Source organism: Rhagoletis pomonella, unplaced genomic scaffold, assembly GCF_013731165.1.
Source record: "Rhagoletis pomonella isolate Grant_MI unplaced genomic scaffold, Rhpom_1.0 Rhpom_scaffold_00009, whole genome shotgun sequence".
NCBI classification, from domain to species: Eukaryota; Metazoa; Arthropoda; class Insecta; order Diptera; family Tephritidae; genus Rhagoletis; species Rhagoletis pomonella.
Genome location: NW_023458563.1, coordinates 32,547,123 through 32,568,422, shown reverse-complemented (window position 1 = coordinate 32,568,422; position 21,300 = coordinate 32,547,123). Strand labels below are relative to the sequence as shown.

The 21,300-nt window shown below is 37.3% G+C and overlaps 1 protein-coding gene across 10 annotated transcripts in view; it reads right to left on the bottom strand.

Annotated features, from left to right (window-relative positions):
* The window catches only part of LOC118745727 (zinc finger protein 2), a 611,899-nt gene that overhangs the window by 84,801 nt on the left and 505,798 nt on the right, over nt 1-21,300 (bottom strand). For 4 of the 10 annotated variants that reach the window (XM_036479347.1, XM_036479349.1, XM_036479350.1 and 1 more), the window contains exons 7-14: nt 17,969-19,690; nt 11,259-11,950; nt 10,326-10,466; nt 8,071-8,238; nt 7,030-7,935; nt 4,131-6,305; nt 1,609-2,803; nt 476-1,558 (exon numbers count right to left, since the gene is read on the bottom strand). In XM_036479347.1, coding sequence (XP_036335240.1) covers nt 1,407-1,558; nt 1,609-2,803; nt 4,131-6,305; nt 7,030-7,935; nt 8,071-8,238; nt 10,326-10,466; nt 11,259-11,950; nt 17,969-19,690 — 7,151 coding nt within the window. In that variant the 3' untranslated portion in view covers nt 476-1,406. Of the gene's footprint in view, nt 1-475; nt 1,559-1,608; nt 2,804-3,547; nt 3,673-4,130; nt 6,306-7,029; nt 7,936-8,070; nt 8,239-10,325; nt 10,467-11,258; nt 11,951-17,968; nt 19,691-21,300 lie in introns of those variants that run through there. The other 6 variants (XM_036479353.1, XM_036479354.1, XM_036479355.1 and 3 more) reach the window with 4 other exon arrangements.

Sequence of the window (21,300 nt, the reverse complement as noted above, 5' to 3'; positions counted from 1 at the left end):
AACATTACACACTGTATGTATATAAGTCAGACTGGGTGGTTCGCCAAAGAATTTTTTTTTTGTATTTACTCTCTCTAGTTTGAAAGCTTACTTCGAGAGGACTTTGACGTCTCGAAAATTTTCGAAAAACGCAGAGAAATTGGCGTTTTTGTACCTTATTTTCTTATGGCCCGATTTCAAAGTATAAAACATCATAGATAATGGAAATATTCATTACATTAAAAAATTTAATTTTTTGGTAACTAAAATTTAATTTAGTATGTTAGAACCTAAGACAATCGCGTTTCACGGTTGAAGGAACGTACTTTTATGACTTGAAGTAAGCAATTACTAATGTATATGTATACATACATATGTACATACATATATACAGGGTGTCTTAGGCCACCCGTCCATCCCCTCTAAAATGGTAGCAAATGTTTTTTTTTATTGAAAAAGGCAACAATATGCCCTATCAAATCGGGGATTCTCTATCTTTTGGTGGTATTACCGAATTCTGGTTGCGACCGGATAAGGGTTAAACTGACCGGTAGTCCAATTTTTTTAAATTAGACATACATGTTTTTACTACTGATCGGATTGTGAGGATAAAAATACGTAACTTTTGTTTGAAACTTTTTTCCTGGAAGTGCCTTTTCAATGCCTAATTGACCTTCGAACTTCAACTCGTACAAGACTTCTAAAATGGACGAAAATGTTTTATTGGAAAACGAAAAAATACGAATCCCAAGTCGGGGATGCTCTATCTTTTGGTGTATTACCGACTTCCGGTTTCGCCCTGATGTAGGTTGAACTGACCGGAAGTCCATTATTTTTAATAGGCACTACATATTTTTACCACAGATTCGGATTCTGCGGACAAGAATACATAACTTTTATCGGAAACTTTCTTTCTGGAATGTACTTCCGGTCGGTAATAGGACCAAAAGATAGAGCATCCCCGACTTAGTAATTAATATTTTTTTCCTTTTCGAATAAACACATTTGCACTCATTTAAGCAGTCCAGGACGATTTGAAGTCCGAAGGCCATTTAGAGGTTGAAAGATGCACTTCCGAGAAAAAAGTTTCAAAGAAAAGTTACCTATTTTTTTTCTCAGAATCCGAATCTTTAGTTAAAACATATATGTCTAAAAAATTAGACTTCCGGTAAAAACCGGACATAGTGCAACATAGATCATGGGCAAAGCTATAGATTCTTCACTGGCCAACATTCATGGAACATCAAAGTTGGTTACAGTTGAAATATGGTGGGAGTAACTGTATACACTTTAGCTTTGTTGATTAAGTTTAAGAGTCAGAACATTGACAAAATGCTTAAACACTATTTCGGAACTATTTTTTTCTTTTCACAAATGCTTTAAAATATTTAAATGACAGATAAACAGAGATTATAGCGTAATAAATTCTAGAATGAGACGTGTGGGCGGTGAACATACATACATATATATGTATGTACGTATTTCACTAGTAGAAAGTCTCGATGCCTATGAATACGCTTTTTAATTTCCAGCTGAACGATTTTCGGTTCATTTGTCCGATATGCTTTAAATAAGATAGCTAAGGTTTTTATATCAGCATTGCCCTTTGCATTCCTTTTAGAAACTCACCAGTTATTTGACTACAGTTAAATAATTGCTTGATAATATCTTTAGCATGTGAATTTGATAGGTTCGTAAGCGCTGTTGTAGCTGTTATTGCTGATGATGTACTGCTACTGCTGCAATTTGCTGTTATTGACTCATTTCTGATCGAACGGTTCTGTATTGCATGGGTATTAACATTAAAATATGGAGTATTCCTATCGCTGCTGTCTTTGTCGCCGTCATCAGTTAAGCTTGTAGAGAGTGGTGTATTCCGTATGCAATTGGCACTTTTACGACTGTGATCACTTTCGCCAATGCAGCAAGTATCGTCAAGTAGCTTACGGTTAACAAAATTGCTTCGATTATTGTAATGGTAATGGTCACTACCATGATCTAAGCCACCTTCAGCGCTACGACTTCCACTAACACTAGATCGATTGTTCAAAATAATAATTTCGGAATTTGTTTGCTCCTCCTTAGCATTCTTCTTTAAATTGCCGGTTTCGGGAGAAATTGGAATAAAAATCTGCCGTTGGTCTCTGACTTGCATGACATCTTGATTATTAATTTTTGGTTCCGCACTTCCATCATTGCGGTTCCTGTTTTCCCTCCAATCTAGCTCGTTGCAGTTGTTATTCCGTTGACTTTCTAGTGCTTGTTTCATGGCATTTTGTAAACTCAGCTCTTTATAAACTCTTGTAAATGTGCAAAGGTGATCACTGGCGACGATATCGGCGTCTGAAAAATTGCTTTCCTGGGTACCATTGGTTTCAATGCGATCTAATTTTTCATTCATTGCGGAATCGCCGTTTTTAGCAGCTCCATTGGTGAGCAGTCTTGTAAGCTCGGCTTCAGCGGCGGGGTTAAAGTCTTTTCTTGAAACTGCATCCACCTCCGAATTGACATTCGCGTTTACATTTGCTTTTGTTTGTTCCAAAAGTTTCTTCATTTTAGAGAAATGTTCAATGGCATGCTGCTGAATATTCACTTGCGGCAGTTGACACAAATTAAAGTCGCTTAATTCCAATCCAGGGTTAATATTAACATTTATAATGGCCTTGCTGCCGTTGGACTTGGATGTTTTCATTACATTTTTTTGCGAAACTACGCCATCTTTGTTATATTGCGTAGCGTCCTCGTAGTTACTATCATCAGAAATTGTGGCAAAGCGTTGGTTACGTGATTTTTTGTCTTTTGCACGAGAGTTTTGGAACCAAACCTGTTCAAACCACAAAATAAAAATTAGTCATATAATTTGCAGTTCTAGCCTTATAATGTGTACTAAGTAATAGCGATGTTCGTAAACTTTCGATCTACATATGAATACTCCGTTGCCTGGATGAACGATTTTCGTACCGCCATTTGGACGACTTTTAGTTATAAATGCAGTTATATTTTTTACAACAAGGTCTTTTTACTGGTGCTACCACTTTTTGGATATCTCCTTCAGTTTCCGAGGTATTGAGTAAAAGTGTATCGATACCGAATGGTACTTAGTACAAATTGAGTTAATAATGCAGTCTTACTAAACTAATCAAGATATTTCAAATGGCGTTACCCATTTTTTGATAACTCTATTAGTCTCCGAGACATCGAGGAAAAAAGAATCATTGATTTAGTACAAATATTTATCACATTTTGTCGTATATCAACAAAGTGGCTGCAAAATCGTTTACAAATGTATCAAGTGACTAAACTTTACTAAAGAAAATCCATCATAAACTCAAAAACAATAAAACTAAAATAATTTAAGAATTTCGTGAACTAGTAACATTCACCGAGACTTTGGAGAAAATCTATCGTCGCTTGTTTGAGAAATCGTATTTCAAACTTCAATCACGGTTTCCCAAAAGTAACAAGCGATAATCTTTTATCCAGGCGACGACTTGTTTTTAAGATATCAACACATTCTTACTAACTAAACTAACTTTTTCTGAAAAGAGCTAATAAACACAATGTTTACCTTAAAAATCGCATCCTAGCGATTAACTAAATATTTTCTAAATACAGCAATAAGTAGTAACAGCAAGTTTACGTAGCAACGCTCAGGCTTTTAGATCACTTCATCAACTGGAACATATTATATTACTAAAACAAATAAAGGAGAAAAAACAAATAAATCAAACAGAACATAACCTAAAAAATAAATGATAAACTAAAAAGTTTGTATACTTAAGAGGTAACTGAATGACTACGGAAATTAACTATAATCATAATAATCTAAATACATTTTAGTAATACTCTTCTTCTTAATTGGCGCTGCAACCGCCTAAGAGATTTTGACCGAGTTAAACGCCAGTCGTTTCTCTTCTGTGCCACCTGACGGCAATTGGAAATGCCAAGTGAAGCCAAGCCATTCTCAAAACTTGGTATTTCCATAGCAGTGGGGCCGCCCTCTTCCTCTGCTATCACCAGCGGGAAAATCCTCTAATTATTAAATAATTGTAAATCTAGTGTTCGCTTACAAATGACATAATAAAAATTTCCCAAATATATAAAGAGCTCATATACCGACTTCTATAAAGAAAAACTAAAATGATACTTACTTGCACGACGCGTTTCTTAAGGTTTACTTTTTTTGCGATTTCCTCAAGCATTTTTCGACTTGGATTCGATTCTTTTTGGTAGCATTCATATAAAAAATTTAGTTGTTCTGGCAGTATTGTAGTTCGTAGTCGTTTACTCTGTTGTTTTTCGGTAACACCAGTAGCAGCTTTGGATGCTACAGACGCTGTCGGGCCAGCAGCAGAAATGTTATTGGTATTTGAATTTGGCGACGACGATGACGTTTCAGATGATTGCATTTTATATATTGCTGTGCATCCGCTACTGCCATCAGTATCCGTTTGTGCTAGTATTTCGTTACAAGTTTGGGCGTGTGTGGGTGTTTCATCGAGAAATTCCTTCAAGTTGTGCATATATAAACCGGAATTACAGCTAGCTGTAACAGTGGCTGCTGCCTTTGCTGTTAGTGGCAATTGTGATTGAGGTGATAGAGACGATGAGTTACGCTTTGCATGGTTATGCCTCTGGTTTTTTACGTAAGCTCCTCTGGCCTTACTTACATCCTTGAGATGTTGATCGTCATTATAGGCGAAAGGTAGATTCGTTAAGAGTTTTTGATCGGTGGAAATATTCTTTGTGCTGTTATCCGAGAGATCAGTTTGTTTGCTTATTTTAACGTTGCTTTTTGCCGTATGTAGTCGTCTAGCGCAAAAGCTATTTTCATCATTATTGTCATCATTATTATCTGTATCAGCACTACTATCAGCGTCGTCAACATCCATACCGCCATTACTATTTCTGTCGTTATCATTGTTGCCATCATCGGCATCTGACGGCTCAATATTGCTACTAAGGGCATCCATAGAGTTTTTTGTTAAGCTGGAATCTGACATGCTGCAGTCTGCCTTAGGCGTGGTTGTATTATCTCTGTTTAAAGATATATTATTTGTGCGCTGGTATTGTTTTGTCGATGTTGGCGACGCTGCCGTGTGGTCATTTATTTGTGGGTTCGAGGCATCTAACTGAAAAAACTTTTTCGATTCGTTCAGTTGATAGTATTGCAAGAGAAAATCAATGTGAGGTTTATTCTCCGTCCCGAAAGCGCCTGCGATATGTTGCATGGTCCCCAGCTGCTTACGTTCATGCTTTTGATAGTACTCATATAAAAAATCATAGTTACTTCGTTTTCGCACCTCGGATTGGTGATAAAAATTTGCAAGGAACTCCATTTCCAGCTCTGGTTCGTGTGATTGCTGATGTTGCGATTGAAATTGTTGCTTTAGCTCATTGTTGCTCTCGTTTTGCATGAAATACTGGTATAAAAAATCAAATTTTTTTGCTGTTGAGAGGGATGATGACACAGGATTGATGTCGGTATCCCCGGTTCCGCCAATCGATGACATGTCATCCCCTATTGATGAAGTTTCGGAGCATTTGCGCTTTTTCGCCGGCGGTTGGCCCTGTTGTTGCAGCAATTGCTGTTGTTGCTGATGTGTTGCATTTGCTGCTGCCACCTGTTGCAAACTTTGAAATATGCTGCCAAATGAGCCGTATGCGTCTGGAATGTTCGGAATCTGGGATGTAAACAAGCCGGGATTCATCAAATGAAGCAGCTGATGTTCGCGGAAATGTTCGTAGAACCCAAATTGTATCTTACATTTGTCGCATTCGAATTTAGATTTGTCAACTTGGACCTGGGACTGAAGCTCAGTGCAATCGGTCCGTTCTCGTTGCGATTGCGGCGGTGTTGGAGTAGTAGATGGACTGAAGTCGGTAATAGACATCGAAGATTTACCAAACAAATGCTGCGGCGATGTGTTGTGAAGCACATTTAATCCAGAGGATGATGCGTCCGGTGAATTACTAGAAATGTTGGCGCCACTTGTTAAACCATGTGACGACGTAACGGCAGCTACGTGCTGATGCTGCAACAGGGCAATCGTATTGCCACTATTTATGTCCATGGAGGAATTTGAGTCTTCGGAACTTAGATTTTGTGCAATCTGTGCAGCGGCTATTTGCGCCTTCGCCGACTTTTTGTTATTTTCTTCTTTGAAACAATGATTCTTTTGGTGACGTATTAATTCGTAATATCGCTGGAATGCAAGATTGCACTTCTTGCACGCGTAGTTTATATTGTGTTTTTTCTCCTCTGTTTCGTAAAGTGAGTTATTTGGTTGATTCTCATAAATCTTTCGCTGCTTTTGACGGGCGTTCTAAAAAATACAAATTAAATAAGGCTTTACTCAATATGTATTGATCAGGCGTTCTATAGCGCACTATGTGATACATGCATACGGTGGCGAAAATATAAATAGGGACGCGACATTTTATCAAAGTTTTAGCCAATTTTCTTTTGTTTAATTAAATTTTTGATATTATTTTACGGAAGTACATCTCTTTTTGCCCAAATTAGGGGAATTCGACAAAGTTTAATAAAAACTTGGTAAAATATCGCGTCCATTTATTTCTCCACCGTATATAAAATATGCATCCTTTTCGGGTCCATGTCCTAATACTTATCTCCATTCACCGACTTTTTGAAGATATTCAAACTTCAAACATTCTAACACAATTATTGTACACATTTTCATCATTTCATGGGCCTACACGAAAATGTATCTCTCAACTGCTGACGAGCTATTCAACAGAGCGCTTTGCCTCCTATACGTGATGAACAAAACTCGAAATTCGATTTCCGACATGCCATACTATTATTAAATGGCAGATGTGGGCGGGTAGAAACAACGCTATTGTGAGATCCTATTTATAACCGTTTTACGCCTGCTACAAATAGTACCTCGCATGGTACAAAATTGTGTAAAAGTATCGGCCTTCTCACATGCTATTTATGTATATAATTTCCTTTCAGTAAGACAACGTTTTCAGAATTGATTCAAATTTGTTTATGCTACAATGTGAATCAAAATAATTTCTTACCTGAAACCAGACAACAATAACCCGTGGGGAAAGCAACAATAGCTTGCTTAAATACTCCAAATCACTATCCTTTGGATAGGAGTTATTCTCAAAGAATTCCTGTAGTACCTTGATTTGATAGTCCGTGAAACGTGTTCGATTTGCTCGCTTTCCGCTGGACGTGGACGATGCATTCGAAGAATTCGAGTTCGTGTCAAATTGTGAAGATGGTGAGTTCTTTTCGAACGACTTGTTAGTTTGGAAATTTTTTGGTGGACCCATATTGTTTCCGTGCAAGTTCGCAACATTCATACTGGTAAGTTTTTGGCTGAGTGGCAAATTGTCCAATTGTTGATTCAATATTTCATTAATGCTTGCATAATGCGTGGGAGCCGTAGAAGTGCTGTTTGGTGACTGTGGTCTTGAAAGTATATCCGAGCTGCCGCTTTCTGATTTCGTTTCGTAGCTATAGAGGTTGATATGCTGTTGTTGTTGCTGCTGGTGTGCGCTTTGATTTGACTGCGATTGTAAATGTTGTTGCTGCAACATGGATGCAACAGCTGCTCCAACTGTTGTATGCTCCTGCATTTCTGTAACTTGCTGGTGTTGGTGCTCAGCTGCTGTCAATGTTGATATTCGTTGTTGTCGCTGATGCAAAAGCAATGTCGATGCCGTATTTAACAAGTGCTTATCTTGATTACCTTGTCGCTGCTGTTTTTGTTGTTGTTGAGAGGGTGAATTATCAGCGACTGTGCTGTGATGTTCAACATTCTCATCAAACGGTTCAGTTTTAATATCTATTAATATCGGAGAATGGCCACTTTTGCTGGGAAAAGCATCAGTGTTGGGTTCATTTTTGGCATCCTGGAGCTTATGTTCAAGAAGCCTATGCTTATCCTGTTCCCGTTGTTGTTGCGAAAGATTCAACTGCACAAGGAGAAATTCAATTTAAAAACAACTTATTTTTATTGGTGTTGATACAGAAGGGATGAGTATGGTTTCAAGTATTTACTAGGTAAGTATATTTTACATATTTCTAGCACCGTTAGTTTTAATACTTGCCGAAGTCAGATGAAGGTCTTCATTCAAAGGTGTCACTTTGGCTTGCCCAGTACGCTCGTACTCTTCCAGGTTTAATGTTGTAGATGGTGGATTGTTGAAGTTATAGGGAGAATCTTTGTTTCGCTGGCGTTCCTTAAATAGCGTGTTCCGAAACCAATGCTTGACAACCTTTAGCATAGAATATAAAAAAATTGCATTTGTATGAGGCCAGATTAATACAAAGTTAGAGCCAATAGTTTTTATTTTCATATTAATATTTTCTTCTCATATGTTCTTATGTGTGCATGTAATTTTTTGGATTTTAACTTGAGCTCGTCGCGGCAATTGAGGTGGCTGTTTGTGCTCATTTGACATCTGCTGTTTTTCACTTTTCTTCTTGGCGCTTCTCACGCTTAAAAGATATTAAATGAACACAGTCTAAAATATCTTACAAAGGCATTCACTCCTATTCATGTTACACAAGTGAGAGCAGCCCCAAATGTTTCAATTCCTTTGACTGTTCGTAAAGACCCATTGATCTCTTGGAGGATATTCTAGCACCTTCTTGGCTTCTACTCAAAACAATCCTCTTTAATTTTAATACTGATATTTGCCCGATTTTAAATAAAATATCGGATATGCATATTTACTAAGTGTAATTTACTTATATGTACATTTTTTTAAGTTCTCGCATAACCCCTTTAGTATTCGCTAAAATGTAATCTATTCGTCTAGAAATTTCGCTTGAGTTTCAAGGTGAGGCTACAAAATGTCATTACTGTAATTAAAGCATAGACAAACGGAAGTTTGGATCCGGATCAACGCGCTAATTTGGAATTATCTCAAGAATTAACTGCAGTTGATTCAGATTAAGTCCTGCAGCTAATCCTCAAAATGAATACGGATCAGGGGAATTTTCGATGACAACACTGGCCGAAATTGCCTCTTTTTTGTATATTGCTCAAGTAAGTAAACAAAGCAGGCGGCTTTGGCATCCGCGATAGCCGAATGGTGAGAGCTGCGTACTGCAATTCGGTAGAACCCAGGTTCGATCCTCGTTTCGAGCGATGGCTAAAAATTTTTTATCTCACTTTTAATTTTTTATTATATTTGATATAAATTTTTTATTTTGCCTTACTCTATTTTGTTTTATCTTATTTCACATTATTTATTTTATGAAAAGGTATTCTAAATTTTTAGAGATTAATTTTAAATAAGAGGGGAAATAAAAATCAAAAATTTTGTACGCCCAAGTATGATAGACATTTTATTTTATTATATTATATATTTTTTATAAATGATTTATATTTTTATAAATCATATGTTTTGAGTCATGTTTTTGAGAAAAATACACCGTAGTAATTTTAAAATTTCAAAATTTCATTTCCCGACTGAAAAATAAGATATACTTGCTAACTCGACGGCACACAGTGTGCTTTTTAACAGTTCATGCGAATTAATCGTAGCGTTTTCGACAGAAGCAATATTTTGATATGAAACAAAATGGGTTTGAAAGCTAATGTAATTGCCTTTCACGGAAAAATATTGCCATTGAGGCACTATTACTTCTTAAAAAAATTGGTAAAAAATAGTGTTCTTCGAAAAAAACATGCAAAAATCCAACGGATATATTGAAAAATAAAACATTTTTTGTATTTTTTATTATACTAATGTTACAGATTTTGAGACGAGAAACACGATTCCACTGTTTAAATAACGAAACAAAATTTCAACCCCACAATTTGAAAAATTAATTATATATTGCATTTTTTATGATTTGCATGCAGTTGTGCATCCTTCACACAATTTTATATCCTTCGCACAACAACTGAGTTTTAGTGCTATTGAAGACCTACAATTTAAGCCAAGTCTATAGGCCCTTTAAGAGCTAAATTATTACGATTCGACAATTTCGGAGTAAAAACTTGTACAGCAGTTTCGAAGTTTGGTTTAAAATTTTTATAACTTGGCTCTCAGAGGGCCTACCTTGCCTCAAATTAAAGGCCTTGAATTGCACTAAAACGAACTTATTGTTCGAGGGATATAAAATTGTGTGAATAATGCACAGCAGCATGCATATACAAAAAAATGCAATAAATAATGCATTTTTTTAATTAAGGCGTTCAAATTTTTTTTCGAATTTTGAACAGTGAAATCGTTTCCCTTATCAGCAAGGGATATAGCTTTTCACTTATTTTAACCTAATTTACAACTTACATGCATACATACAACACACAAAATGTACATACTTTCGATAAAAAACAACCGATTGGTACCTTCATTGGTAAATTCGCTTTTTGTGACATTTCCATTATGCTTTCTTCACTTGGAGAATTGTTGATGTCGAAGTGGGCGCGCAAAATTTTTAACTGATCGTCGGTGATACGGGTCCGTGCACGTTTTTGATTACTCACCATCTGGAAAAGAGTTCGAGTAGAGCAATGATATATAATAAAATTCCATTTTATCGTAGTCTTTTTGAAGATGTTTTGCACTATGAAATTCGAGATCCCATTAAATATTTGAAATGAAAAAGTGAAATGCGAATAATCCCATAAAATTAAAATGTTAGACTTTCCCTTCAATTTCTGGTGTGCTTTCACCTCTGTTGAGATCTTTCATTGCAGAATTACACTCGGAGGAGTCAAAAGAGAAAATTTGAAGTTATGACAATGTACATACATACCATCGGTGCATACTAAGAAAGAAACAGAAAATATGAGAAATCTTCGCCGCCAACTAAGTCTTTCTTCGTCATATTTTGTATGCCTCTTTTTTCGCCGTAAATACTCTGACGTCATATCATCTATCATCATAACTTATTAGAAAATCAGTCCTTAAAATTCGACTAGTTTTAATGACGTACTGAGTAGGGCACAATAGATCCCTTGGTCACAGCGCATACCTCAACCTACGTACTAAGCAAAAATATATAACTTCTCGTCTTACCTTAATGTATGTATGTATACTTATGTATATTATACATTTATCATTTTAAGGCATCCAAACACTTGTACGCGATTTGTCGGTGCGAGTCGTACCAACAAAGAAAACGAAAAATTTTTTACTGCGATAAAATCGCATTTCTGTGTGCGTACTTGCGTTTTCGTAGTAAACTCTGTAGCATCAAAAACGGTGCGGACTCGTTCCGACGGAATCGCAAAAGTGTTTTGATGCCTTAAAGCGGAATTCCGAAAGGAAGTAGTTACCTGTGATGTAGTTGTTGCTACAGCTTGCTGTTGTTGTTGCGGTTGTTGCTGCTGTGATATTGTACCAACATTATCCGGTGTTGGACCAACTGGTACTGGGGTGGCAGGTACAGTCAAATCGCTTCCACAGAGCAGTGAACTGGGATTGGATGTATGAGAAACTTTAGGTGTGTGTGGAGACGTAATCAGGTCAGAATTGCTGCCAACGCCAGCATTAGCGCCGACCCCAAAAATGAGCGGTGGAGCAAGATTCATGAAATTCATGGACATTATATGGTGGAACTGCATGAGATTCAGCATTTCGACAGGGTTCAATTGCAAACCAGAGGATGCTGCAGTGGCTGTCAGTTGCGGCAACTGTTGGAGTTGCTGAAGGTTTTGTAAGCTTTGGTGGTGTTGTTGAATATACTTTTGCGTCAAAAGCGAACCGCAGGGCTTTATTTGCATATGTTGCATTAGATGAGTTGGTGTAATTGCTGATAACTCATCGCCACTGAAATGTGGTTGAGCCTGTTGTTGTGTTGACTGATTTAATAGTGCCGCGGTGATGGCAGCAACCTGTTCTTGCTGCTGCTGCTGTTCTTGTAATAAGTGAGCTCCTAATGGGGAAGACGATACTTGCGATGATGTATTCGAAATTTTCGATTCGATAACCTCCTTGACTTGCGGAGACCCTGGCGGCGACTGACGTTCTACCAGATTTTCATCACGACAAGGAATATAAAGCAAAAAATTATTTTAAAAATTAGTTTCCATTTAAGATGAACGCAAGCTTACAACCGATTGGGTTGCCAGATTTTAAAACGGAGAAAGGAGTACATTTATATTTTCGATAGAAAAAAAGCAGTTCAAGACATAAAAGAGGAGTACACTTTTTTTTTTAATTTCACTTAGTAGAGGTTATAACCCCTAAGCGCGGCCGAAGGCCGCCCACGCAGAAAGGAGTTAGTGCCGAGTGGATACCGAAGCCGGAGCTATATCCACAAGATGTGTTATACACTTTTGACAAAAAAGGGGGGTTCCTCCTCTTTTAAAATTTTAATCCTTATTTGCATTTGCCAGTTTTGGGAGATAAGTACATGCGGCACGCACGTCTTTTTCATGTGTATTTTTTCTTAGACTTTGTATAAAAAAAAGAAAAAACCTGTGTAGGGTTGGTCGAATGAATGCCCTCCTAGTCACCAGTTCCGAGTCTTTTCGATTGCTAAGTATGAGGCCTTATGTTGGACAAAAGACGGAGTATAAAGGACCCGAATGGGGGAAATTTGCCTAGGGTTACAGAAGATAGGTAATAAAGTAACCGACGAAGACTTGCGTGCCGCTTGCCCTTTTCTCCCGAACCCGCTGGTAAACCCAAATGAAGGTTAAAATTTAAAAACGATTTAAAAAAAAATTAAGTAAAATCGGTGGAAAATTAACAATATAAACTACTTTATTTACTTGCGCTTTTCTCTCAAAGTGTTTACCGCCGGTAAACCCAAATGAAGGTATAAATTTAAAAACGAATTAAAAGAAATTAAGTTAAAACTGTGGATAATTAACAACAAACGACTTTTTTCGCAAAATCTATAAGGGTTCCTTTCATTTTTCAAAAAAAAACTGTGCACCAGTTATTATTTTACACCCTGTATATGATAAAATATTAATTGCTGGAAAAAGGAGTACAAAAGAAGCACAAAACTAATAAAGGAGTACATTTCCATATATTGATTTTGGGAATACAAGGGAGTACATTGCAATAAAAAGGAGTACGTTTACTCCCAAAAGCAGTACGTCTGGCAACCCTACAACCGAGTAAAGATTTTGAATAACTGTGCAAAAGTACCATTAGATGTAGCAATGCAAGTGGTTTTGAAGCTTCCGACAATGATTTATGAACTGTGGCAGAAAAAAATTTCCGGATGTTTGCATCAGAAAGTGGACATTCATTTTCGTAATTGAACAGCAAAATGCGCGTATTGCTACATCTAACTGCACTCTACGGCAGAAAAGTACTGATGTAAGCTCACGTGGATGAATATTGAGAAAGGGACAGAACAGTGGTGGCAAAGAGGGAGCAGCGCTTGTATGCTGCGAATAGTGTACACAAGCACCATACAGGGAGGAATCTTCATCCCTCTCTCTGGACGATGTGGCACTTATGATCTGACCCAAGGATACCTTATTCTGGCGTCTAAATCGACGGGTAACAGCAGCCTAACTAATTGTCAAGGACCACAATAACAGGCGTTGCTGCTTTCTGGCAGGGTCAGGTACTTGGGTCAAATCCATCGAGAACAGAAAAAGGTATGAGTTACCTTACAAAAGATGGGGTCTTTCTTGGTTCTATAAGAGATGTTTTAGTACTTTCCTTTCGGCATTGAACTAAACTGCTACTTATGGCTTCTTATTTAATAAACTTTAATGCCAAAAATATAAGAAGAATTATTTGTTATTTGGACTTCAAACACTGCGAATACTTCAGACAGTGACTTAGTGGCCAAAGTAGCCGGTTGAAGTTCGGAGTACCTATTCAATGGAGATAACAAAAAACCACTTTCACTACTGTTATTTCTGCTGCGTTAACTTGCGTTGTGTTAACGTTAAATACCTATGTGCAGACTTAGAATCGTCTAGAAGGCGCTTACCACATTTAAAGGAAGTATCTATTCGAACATTTTGTTCCGCCCGTATCCCATCATTCAAAAAAATCTTCTGTGGAGTGAGCAGTGACTGCGATTTCGAACAAATAACGCCTACAAAGCCACAAGTTTTCATGAATTAGAATTAAATTGTTTGATAAGGGATTTAGAACTAGCTTCTAGATTAAAAGAAAGCAGTTGTTGTTCTATCGTAGAAGGAAGCAAAGCTTGCAACTTAGTTTTTAATTCAGAAAATCATAATAGGGGTATTCTCGAAGTCTTGCACGATGCACGGATTACACGAAATGCAAAAATACTATTCCAAACTTCGAAGAGTACGAGAGCACCCCATTGCAAAGTGGGAGCATGCATGGGTAGCAAGCAGCGAAATCATGTATCAAATAGAATAACAAGAGACAGCAAAAAGTGGAGTGAGCGATATGAGAGGAATGAGAGAAATATGTAGCAATTCCAACCACAAAACAACTAGCACAGGGTCGCATTTATCTTGCTGTGCTATTTTGCAAAATATATACATGGGTTTCGACGTTGCATATTTTGCAGCTATAGGAAATGTTGTTTCCCATGTATTTTGTTGTTGTGTGTTTGCAAGTTATGCAATCCATGCAATCCGTGCTACGTGCAATGGCTTTGCAAGATTTGGAGAATACCCCTATTGGTTTTTGTTCAGGTGTGCAAGGCCTGGCCCAACATCGTAAAATCGCTTTTAGTTTCAAGAGGTACAATTATATCATCCCCCTTGCACAAAAAGCTGGGCCTTATGAAACAATTTGTGAAGACGCTAAACAAAAATCGAGCAATGGTTTTCATGTATAATGAGAAAATTTCCTGGTCTAAGCACAGAAAAGATAAAAGCAGGAATAAGAACATTAATAAATTATTAAATTAGAAAAATATGTTCAATGAACAATTTGGAACATCTTGCGCGGTAGTGATGGAGAACTATCGATGGGGCTATCGATGGTTTTATTTTGCCGCCACTATCGAATTTTTCTAAACACTCGTCCTCTTGTGATTCACACACTTTTCTGGTGACAAAATCAAAGCTTTTTTAAAAGTATTTAATTGACTTGGTAATCGTTTCAAAAGTTCTTCGATTATTGTGATTAAACATTTTTGAGTATTTTAATATGCTTTTTAAGTCAAGTTTATCACGCAGTTCACTAGCCTCTTCTGTAAAATTATCGTGGAAAACTTAGTTTTGTATATTATTATAATTGGGAAAAATTTATTTGAAGGGAAAAAATCGCCAAAAATCGCCAATGGCGATTTACTGAATTTCTACGCGCAGAAATCCAAAAAAAAATCGCCAAATAGGCGCGAAATCGCCAAATCTGGACACTCTGGTATCAAGTATTTTGCACTATCCCTATCGAGACCATCGATAGTTTTCCAACACTACTGTGCGGACTTTGTTTGTTGAAGTTACTAAAATTGTTTTGGGAAATTGTAAGTCAAGTAACTACTCCGAAATAGAAAACGACATGCTGGAGAGCTTTATAACCTTATAGCTTTATTCATAAAAAATTATAGTTTAAACAACTAAAACCTCCCTATTATAATTGCCATCAGGTATCTAACTTGAGAATAGAAATCGCTGCATCTTTTAGGCGCATCAATATTACATAGTTACATCCCGAGCTAATAAAAGGAAGGTAAAAAATAAAGTAGCTTTCAAAAGGGTTCATAAATTGAAAAATATATGAAAACGTCATTTTATAAAGCTTTTTAAACTTACTTTATTTTTTATGAATACGGCCCCACGTTACCAGTCATCTTGACAACTTCCCAGAGAATCTTGGATCCTATAGGGAACAAGGAGAGCGTCTTCACAAGACATGTTTGACCTATTAAAGAGAGGTACCAATGCCGGTGGAATCGTTGTATGATGGCGGACTACTGCTGAGTAGGCATAGGGATAAATCGATACCATCAAGGTATTACGTAAATCAGTTCTTGTACTTGTATCAAACAAGGTATCGATACTTACTCAGTATCGGCAAGGTATCGAGTACTTGTACATAGCACTACGATTTTGCATATTTTTCTAAGTTATTGTATTTTTTCACAAAAAATATGCATTTTTACAAGATTATTTATTTTTTGATATTTTTTCATACAACAAATTAAGAACACAATTATTTTTGTATGGTATTTGAAGATTATTTATCTTTTAACATTTTTTCATACAAAAATTTCATCTCAAAAACAATAGAATACATTTTTTCAAGATTAACTACCATACCTAAAGAAAAGCGCTGGGCTAAGCGTTTTCTGACGCCTAGCGTTAACGCCGAAGTGCCATACCTAAAAAAAAGCGGCAACGCTACGTCAAATGAAGAAATAACAAGAACAACAAGTATAGGTTTGTTTGTGTGAACTCCGAAAATTACAGCCAACTTCACTTCCAACGTCCGGTCAAAATCGGATTTTTCAACCGCTCAGCCTTGACCCCGCGTTGTTTCGGTATGCTTCATACAAATCGTATGCGAATTTTTTGACAGCCAGACAACGCTTACGCTTTTGTTTAGGTATGGCTGTAAATGATAAAGTTTTTGCATATAAAATAAGTTTAAGAAAAGAACCAATTTTTGGGTATATTTCCCAAAAACATTAACTTTTCCAAGTGTTTTCCTGAAAGGCGGTTTCGAGATTTTGAAATAGTTGTACCTGTTTTTGAGAAAAGCCTCTCGCAAGGAACAGATGACCCAACAACCGTTATGTGAAGACGGGCTTGCTTATATAGCTGTAGAAATGTAGTACGCATATCTTCCCATTCCCCTAATGGGTTGCTTTTCAAAAAAGATGCTGAAGCATAATATGTTTTGCGCTTCCGATACAAGTACTTTTTTCGATACCTAGTTGGATCGCAGTAAAAAGTATCGAATACAAAAACACTTGTACTTGGATTTACTTGTATCGTTTCATCCCTAAGTAGGCATGGGGACCTTTTGAAGCAAAGAGCGAAAGAGCCAACTCTTTCAATTGAACTAGTTCAGTAGTTTGTTCATTAAAGTCAACTAAACTTTTTTTGTGGCAAGGCTCTAATAAAAATGGAAATGTGATTTTACAGCTCATATGGAAGGAAACTCGTTTTCCGTTGTAAGGACGTAACGAAACAGCTGATCGGAATTCACGCTAAAAATAAATTTTATTTTATTTAATTTCCTATGCTTTACATCGTTTACTGCAATTTGTGTTTAAGAGTAATACTACGTTTCCACGATTCGTAATTCGCTCTCCCATTCGTTATTCGCCATCCAATTACCCTTTGAATTACGTAATTTCCCACACAAAGTTTTGAGAGCGAATTACCATACGAATGTCGAACGAATCGGTGCCTTCTCTAATATTTATCGGAAATAAATCGAAGTTTTCACCGGCCTGGTTCAATTTGCTGACACTTTCTAGTTGCTGGAAAATTAATTAATAAAATATTCTCTATATAAAATAAAATCTTTGATGATAACTTAAATGTTTGCTCCATGTTGTTCTGTAACTCAGCTCTTCCTACGGAACTAGTTCAAATAGGCGAACTATAGTTCAATAAGGTAAACGAACTAAGACTCAGCTAGTTCATTGAGCTGAACGAACTGGGAGTGAACTAATCTTCAAAGTGAACTAAAAAATCCAACTCTACTGCTAAAGGATGCAATGCCATTTTTCCAATACATACCCCTAATTTACAAAAGGAGTGAAAAATAATAGGGCTATTCAGGATCTTGTGCATATGCTCTTGGATTTGCATATTCATTGCATTTGTAAATTCACAATAATAAAATGCACACGGTTGCCGTGACAGCGAGCAAACAATTTGCAAATGCAGTTCCAACTGCAAATCCAAGACAACATCTTGAACAGGTCTAATGTTTTTATGTACATAATAACGTAATAAATACAGTTTTGATGCAAATTTGTGTTTTTATGTAATAATGAAAATCTAAAAAACTACACGTTCTGAGAAATGAAATTTTTTGTAGGTGTGTAATCAGAATAAGGTAAACAAATAAGTATAGCTCGTCTGTACCAAAGCCACTGTTGCCCGGCGTATTTGTTCTTTATATTTACCTTCAGTGTCACTAATTTTGACTGCGTTCTCTGGCAAGAGATCAGCTGTGTGGGTACAGGTTTTCCCATGGCTGGACTGCTGGGATGGTGAGCCACGGCCACTGCAGCTTGAAAACGTCGGTGAACTGGAACTGGGGGTATTTTGGTCGCTGCTAGTGTGATGAGTCTGATCCATATGCTTTTGTAGCGCTTGCGTACTGCGAAAATTTCGTTGGCACAATGTACATTTGGTAGCATCGCGCATTGTGTGATATAACAAGTGTGTGGACAACTTTTCTTGGGTTTTGAACGCAAGTGAGCAGTGTTTGCAACGGTATTTGTATACATGTCGTTCCGATATAACTAAGCTTATGTGCGTGTTCTTATAATGTGCGATCATTGCAGTTTGTGAGGGAAATGTCGAGTGGCAAGGCCGGCTGGGATGACTAGCTGCCAAACAGCGGTGATCTCCATTTGGCAAGAGAACAAAATGTTGAGTTTTCTGTGCATGCTGCAACAATTGCTGTTCATGTTTAAATTGGGAAGAACACTGTTCACATGATAATTCACTGCTATTTCCAGTTTCCAGTGATTGAGCGTACGTCGTGGGATTAGATTTATTTAGATTTATAGCTGCACTGTTAGAAATCCCCATCGCCGATGTGCTCAATTCTGTAGAGCTTTTTATATTTGGGTCATTGGGGGTATACGTACCGGTAGCAGGCTTGGTACTTTTAGCATCATAAATGCTTCCTGGTTTTGTGGGGAATTGCTTCCAAACGCTGGCATCTACCAGCTGTAGGAGCCGAGCTAAGCCATCACGATTTACACTGTGTACATTCATCAAATGTGATTCCAGCGCTTGCTTGCGGCCAAAAATATCAGTGCACAATGGACACTGAACGCTGTGTTTTGGGCTTGTTTGGCCAACCTGGCTATTGTCCTCCACATCACTAGCTCCATGCTCAACGCTTTTGAGTAGTGATGAATGTGGATGTAATTCTTCCTCCTCAGTTTCTACAAGCTCACCACTCATAACATTATGACTTCCTGGCCCAGATTCATTCATGGATGGCGATGATGTATTCTCATTCATTGTTGTAGTTATCCAGGGATCAATTGTTGATGTATCTTTTAGTGTCATTGTACTGCTCATATCAGTGCCTTTTTCTAATTCCTCGTCTACTGGCGAAAATAAACGTTCTCGTTTGATTGACGTAGGGCAATCATCATCGACAGTATCAGTTTCTAAATTGGATTTACATTCAGAGCGTGTAGCTGTTACAGCAGATGCCGCCGCAGCTGTAGCTGCTGCAACCGCCGCTTGAAATGCTTGCATTGCCGCAGAATTCGTTGGAATGCTGATGTAGTCTGGCTCCGTTTGTGGATGAACTGTGCCAAGGTGTATTTCCATCTCATCTTTAGATTGTGCAAACAAATCGCAGTTGTTGCATTTAAATACGACTGATGGTATGCTCGCAGCACTAGTTGTTGAACCCAATGAGGTTGCTTGTAAATACCTATCACCAATTGACGATTGGAAATTTGGTGTATTAACCCGTTGATACCCTTTGCTACGTACACTTGTATTTCCTGATGCAACCGAGGAATTTGATGAAGGTGAGAAAGAGTTGTGATCTATCCCAGGTGTATTATAACCGGTGTCCTCATTCGTTAAGCGCGTCGTAGGAACAGGGAAATAGTCAGCGACCGAGACCGACCTGATATTTTCCATTTTATTATCTGTAGAAACCGTAACATTATTATTAGTCGAAAACACGTGTTAAGACAATTTCTTACTATATGAAAATATAAGTGAGTATTAGTTTTGTGACGACCGCTGTGTTAGAGGAGGGTACTACCACTCCGTAGGGCCTGGATACGATCCCTGGCCCGAGCAACACTTAAATTACAAAAAGTATTTTCTAACAGCGGTCACCCCCCGGCAGGCAATGGCAAAACTCATGAACGTATTTGCCACCCGCAGGCGGCTTTAAATTGTAGATACCTCCATTTGCGTTATAACGTCAAGACGCACACCCCAGATTTATTGGAAGAGAAGCTCGACCAAACTCTTAGCAAAAGTGAAAGCACCAGCATATTTTATTAAATAATATTAGTTTGGTATTAATAATAGCACAGTGGTCGCTTGTCGATCAACTGTAGGAAATCCATGGGACACCCTTCCCTCTTTCAGCAATATTTCTTGTAATTAGCAAAAGTAAAAGGATTTTTTTTGTCAACGACAAGATATTTTTTATCAACTATGCGAGAAATTTGGCCAAAAATAGAAGCAATAATTTCAATGTTTTGAGAATATGACCCCAAAAACTGTGTTTTTAAATACATTTTGCTTATAACGATTTTTTCACATAACGATATTTCTGCGGCCAATCATAAAGACAAAATTGCAATAGTTTCGCATAAATCCCATTTAGAAGTAAAATTTATAAACTCAGCTGGGGCTTTACTATTGGATAGGCTTATTTTCAGTTCGTTTTGCGCTATCGCAGTGTTGTGAGGAAAACGAGCATGCAATTTTTAAGCTTTATTTTACAACGTATGTACATATGTATGTATGTATATACTTGTATCATCTCGCTTTCTTGTTTCTCCGCATTTTAGTACAAAGTTTGCAAACGAACTGAACCTCAAAACCCAAAGGAACTGAAATACCTAACAGTTTTTTTTCTGGTTTCGTCGAGTTTTGTGGAAGACATAGACTCAGAGCTGGGGAACCTAAAGGCTCTGTTATGCATACTTGGCAGTGCATGTACTGCTATACCATTTTTACGTAGAAATCAAAAACCAACAGACTTCTACGTATGTAATGCTGTGCGTTGGGTAACCGCTTACATGCGAAGCTCATTTAACAGATTCCTTATGTGACAACTCTCAAGCAATGCCAAGTATGCATAACAGAGCCTTAAGGCATGCGTGCCATTGATGGCAGGCAACAAAATAATTTGGGCACGGTATTAACCCTAAAAGCCCGATCCACGTCTGCCAGGCGTATACGGAATCGGGATTTTTTTTAATTTGAACACAAAAGTGCCTTTATACTTTGTTGTTTTAAATAAATGTGGTTGTAGTTTTTATTAAAATAACTATGTTTTATTATTAGTTTATATCACAACTTCAATATTATAATAATTATAACAAGTAATTTTTAGCAAAAAAAAAACCGACTTCAACTCCCATATAAAAAAAAAATATATATATATATATCTCATGATCCGCTGATCGGATCTTAACCAGATTAGTATGGGACCACCTCTGAGATACTACCTTTCCGATGCAAAAAGTATTATCGAAATCGGTTGACGTGGTCCAAAGTTATGCGGTAACATACA